This window comes from Penaeus chinensis, chromosome 34 (assembly GCF_019202785.1).
Source record: "Penaeus chinensis breed Huanghai No. 1 chromosome 34, ASM1920278v2, whole genome shotgun sequence".
Taxonomy (NCBI): Eukaryota; Metazoa; Arthropoda; class Malacostraca; order Decapoda; family Penaeidae; genus Penaeus; species Penaeus chinensis.
The window spans coordinates 14030326-14035423 of NC_061852.1; the positions used below are offsets into that span (position 1 = coordinate 14030326).

At 41.5% G+C, this 5098-nt stretch overlaps 1 protein-coding gene across 1 annotated transcript in view; it reads left to right on the forward strand.

Annotated features, from left to right (window-relative positions):
• Positions 1-418: 418 nt before the first annotated feature.
• Positions 419-5098, forward strand: part of LOC125043652 (carbonic anhydrase-related protein 10-like) — a 34379-nt gene continuing 29699 nt past the window's right edge. The window contains exons 1-3 of the mRNA XM_047639886.1: positions 419-488; positions 3061-3197; positions 4744-4932. Of these exons, the coding sequence (XP_047495842.1) occupies positions 419-488; positions 3061-3197; positions 4744-4932 (396 nt within the window). The remainder of the gene's footprint in view (positions 489-3060; positions 3198-4743; positions 4933-5098) is intronic.

Below are 5098 nucleotides of genomic sequence, written 5' to 3' on the forward strand. Positions count from 1 at the left end.
GGCCTCTTCAGCGCAGCATTCTTGGGCCATGAAAACAAAAATCAATTATTTTAAAGACGAGGATTTTCCAGACCGTCTGGAGCCACCGCATCAATAACTTATAAGAAGTGGATCTCTTCCTAATACAGAGCAACACCTCTTTCCGAAGTGGGTCGATCCTTTCACATCTTGCTCGAGTATCTTGGGATCGTGGCAGAAGTCTGGTGTGTGTGTAGGGGGGGGGGGGGTGTATTTTGGTGTCCCATAATCTCCAGGGGCCTCGAAACTTTTTTTTTGTTTGTATTATTATCATAGATAGAAACGTCGAAGATTGGTGAATTGTGGAGTTCGTTATTATAAAGGGTTAAATGTGGATATTTACTGGTGCTGTTTACTGGTGCCTGGGTGTCAACGGTAAACGAAGAGGAGAGATCGGAAGATGACTTGCAAATTACTTTTAATGGTAGAGATTAGGGACATGAGCCATGAGACACCATGCAGTGATTTCGGTATATCTCTGTGGTGATGGTGGTGATAGTTATGGTGATGGTGATGATGATGAGGAGGAGAAGATATATCCTCATCATTATCATTATTACTATTACTCTTATTATTACTATTATCATTAATCGTTACCATTATCATTGATATTCCTCTTGGTATTATCATCTTCATTATATCATTATCACTATTATCATTATCATTTTTATCAATATTATAATCAATCATTACTGTAATCATTATTATCAACATTCTTTCCATTACTCTCATAACTACCATCACCATTATCATCATGAAGTAATCTATCAAGATAAGGGGAGAGAGACACTCCCCAGAGGACAAGTGTGGAACTAAGGGTAACTAACTAAGAACTTGTCCTGCTGTTACGAAATGTCCTAAAAACACTCGTCATAGAATCAGTGTGCAGGTGGCTGGTTGAGGAACACCTTTCATCAGCCCATTTCTCTTTGTTCCTTCTTTCGTCTCCTGTTGTCTCAGCTCTGTTGTTAAGGTGTTGTATTTTGTCTTTGCTTTTCCTTCTCCGTCCCTGAAACGGAGGTAGTTTAGTTTTGTAAAAGGTGATTTGACTATTTTTTTTACCCACCTTTCTTTTGTGTATGATAATCTTTTCGGTTACTGGAGTTCAGTCGTTTATTCACTTTGTCTTTCCTCTGTTTCCGCGATTATCTCTGAGTATGTGGGGAACTTTGTGAAGAAACCAAGTTTAGGAGGAATAAGAATGTGAGATTTGTTAAAGTAATGTGTTTGAAGAATGGTTCATATTGTGCAGTTTTCTCTTTTTTTTATCTAAGCAGCCATATGCCTTTCTCTCTCTCTCTCTCTCTATCTATCTATCTATCTATCTATCTATCTATCTATCTATCTTCCTCCCTCCCTCTCTCTCTCTCTCTCTCTCTCTCTCTCTCTCTCTCTCTCTCTCTCTCTCTCTCTCTCTCTCTCTCTCTCTCTCTCTCTCTCTCTCTCTCTCTCTCTCTCTCTCTCTCTCTCTCTCTCTCTCTCTCTCTCTTTCTCTCTCTATATATATATATTTATCTATCTCTATCTCTCTCTCTCTATCTATCTATCTATCTATCTCTCTCTCTCTCTCTCTCTCTCTCTCTCTCTCTCTCTCTCTCTCTCTCTCTCTCTCTCTCTCTCTCTCTCTCTCCTTCTTCTCCCTCCGCCTCATCTCATTTCTACCCTTTCCTCATCCCGTCCCGCCCCGCCAAGGTCAGGAGTAGATAGCGCTGATATTTTAAAATACATCTGCATAATGACCTCCTTTGTATTATCATGAACCTTCGGGCATAATTGTGGTATTCTTTATTACTCGCTTCTGAAGAGTTTGGTTTTAAAGTTATTCTGCCTCGGGCCATTTAAATTCGGCATAGCCCCTGAATTTTGCATTTTCTACGCCTCTAGCAAAGGCCCGAGAACGGACGGTATATAGAGACACCTCATTTCATTATGTTTGAGGGTCAGATCGTATGGCATTTTTAAAGCAGGGCTTAATATGTACCTGCGTAAATATTGCGTGAGTATATACGTATTTTTTTCTGATATATTACCAAGGTTGAAATCACATTTCCATATATGCTAATGTTATTAGTCAATTCTATCCATATTGTTACATATAATATTTTTTTCTCACTCTCCTATTTGCATATGAGTTATGTTTTCTAATTGAGTTTAGATGTGTGGAATGTAACCTTGCTTGTTACTAGTATTAAAATCAGTCCTTATGCACCTGAATTCTGTATATATTCAAACCTGTAATCATCTTTAAACACAGATTCATACCTCATATATCTATAAATAACAAGTAAGGGTAACAAAACTTAGTTAAAATCCTTCAAAAACGCTTTAACGAGATTCTCAGAGAACCACAAAATTCTTGAGAAATTACAACGGAAGAGCATGGAAATAACAGCAAAGGATTATGAAAAATGACTTCAAGGAGCATATTAGGTGATAAAAAGGAAGCAAAGTAGATAAAGTATCTATCGACCCGAGGTTCTGGTGACCCTTGACATCCCGTGACCTCATTAATCAACCTGACTTCAAGAATAATACGGGAAGGAAGTAAGAACATGCAATATTACAAAACTTTTAATGATGTTTAGATTTTTATGTTAATAGTAACATTATTTTTATCGTTTTTACCTATCAAGTCACATAACCCTTTTTTTAATTAAAACTATTTTTGACTCTTAATACCTATCAAGTCAGTTGTTGTTTTTTTTCTTCTTTTTGCATTAAACTATTTTTCATTCTTTAAACTTAATTATTTTCCCACTTTAAACTAAATTTACTTTTATACTTATCAAGTCGCATAATCTTTTTTTGCTCTTCTTCTTCTTCTTCTTCGTCTTCTTCTTCTTCTTCTTCTTCTTCTTTTTCTTCTTCGTCTTTGTCTTCTTCTTCTTCTTCGTCGTCGTCGTCTTCTTCTTCTTCTTCTTTTTCTTCGTCTTCTTCTTCTTCTTCTTCGTCTTCTTCGTCTTCTTCTTTTATCTATCTATTTATCTATCTATCTATCTATCTATCTCCTCTCTAGTAATCTCTAATTATTTTCCATTCCAGGTACCGACTTCTGGGGCCTCATAAACCCGGACTGGAGTCTCTGTAGCAAAGGCCGCCGCCAGTCTCCGATAGACATTGACCCAGCGAGACTCCTTTATGACCCGAATCTAAGACTACTCCATATTGACAAACACAGGGTGAGTACTTTCGACAAATGCAACACTGATTTCTTCTTGTTTTGTATTTTCTTTTTCTTTCTTTTTTGTTCTGTCTGTTTTGTCTCTGTTTGTCTCTCTGTCTGTCCGTCTATCTTTCTTTTTTCTCTCTCTCTCTATCTCTTTCTCTCTCTCTCTTTCTCTCCTCTCTCTCTCTCTCTCTCTCTCTCTCTCTCTCTCTCTCTTCTCTCTCTCTCTCTCTCTCTCTCTCTTCTCTCTCTCTTTCTCTCCTCTTACTCTCTCTCTCTCTCTCTCTCTCTCTCTCTCTCTCTCTCTTCTTTCTCTCTCTCACTCTCTCTCAACTATCTTTTTCTCTCACTCTCTCTCTCTCTCATCTCTCTCTCTCTCTCTCTCTCTCTCTCTATTCTCTCTTCTCTCCTCTCTCTCTCCTCTCTCTCTCTCTCTCCTCTCTCTCTCTCTCTGACCCGAATCTATACTACTCCTATTCACTCACCATAGTACTTTCGAAATGAATATGTTGTTTGTTATAGAGAGTATTCTTTTTATGTAATATGTGTTGCGTTTGGTCTCTGTGTTGTACTCATTTCGTCGTCTAATAGTATTTTATTTCTCGGAAACATCTCTATTTACTGCTGGCTATTTTAACTCTCTCAGTCTTTATCATTTTCATTCTACTCTCCTTCTCTTCTCTCTCTCTCTCTCTCTCTTCTCTCTTCTCCTCTTCTCTCTCTCTCTCCTCTCTCTCTCTCCTCTCTCTCTTCTCCTCTTCTCTCTCTCCTCTCTTCCTATCTTCTCTCCTCCCTCTCTCTCTCTCTCTCTCTCTCCTCTCTCTCTTCTCTCTCCTCCTCTCCTCTTCTCTCCTCTCTCTCTCTCTCTCTCTCTCTCTCCTCCTCCTCTCTCCTCTCTCTCTCTTCTCTTTCAGGTTATGTTATTACCTCTGTGCATGGTCATCTGCTCTCCTCTAATCCTTCATTACCCTCCTATATCCTCTCACTCATCCTCAACTCTCCTTGACATCCTCCTCTCCTCCTCTCCTCTCCTCCTCTCCCCCTCTCCCTCCTCCTCCTCTTCTCTCCTCCTCCCCTCTCTCCTTCCCTCTCTCTCCCCCTGCTCCTCCTCCTCCTTCATCCTCTTCTCCTCCTTCTCCTCCTCCCTCCTCCCCCTCCTCCCCTCCTTCTCTCTCCTCCTCCTCCCTCCTCCTCTCCTCTCTCTCCTCCTCTCTCCTCCTCTTCCTCTCCCCTACACCTTCTCCTCCTCCTCCCGTCCTCCTCCTCCTTCTCCTCCTCCTTCTTCTCCTCCTTCTCCTTCTCCCCTCCTCCTCCTCCTCCTCCTCCTCCCCTCCTTCTCCTCCTTTTCCTCCTCCTTCTCCTCCTCTTCCTCCTCCCCTCCTCCTCCCCTCCTCCTTCTCCTCCTCCCCCTCCTCCTCCTCCTCCTCCCCCTCCTCCTCCTCCCCCCTCCTCCTCCTCCTCTTACTCCTCCTCCTCCTCTTCCTCTCACTCCTTCTCTCCCTCCCCTTCCTCTTCCTCCTTCTCCTCCTGCCTCTCCCCCCCTCCTCCTCCACCCACAGGTGTCTGGTCTCCTGGAGAACTCCGGCCACAGCGTGGTGTTCACTCTGGACGGCGGGAAGGTTCCGCTGAACGTGACCGGCGGGCCGCTGTCCTACCGCTACCAGCTCACCGAAGCTCACCTGCGCTTCGGCAACGCGGACCTGCTGGGCTCTGAGCACACCATCAACGGCAAGGCTTTCCCGGCGGAGGTAAGCGAGGCTGGCGTCTGGTTCCGTATATATATATATATATATATATATATATATATATATATATATATATATATATATATATATATATATATATATACATACATATACATATATATACACATATATACACATATATATATATATACATACATATATATATATA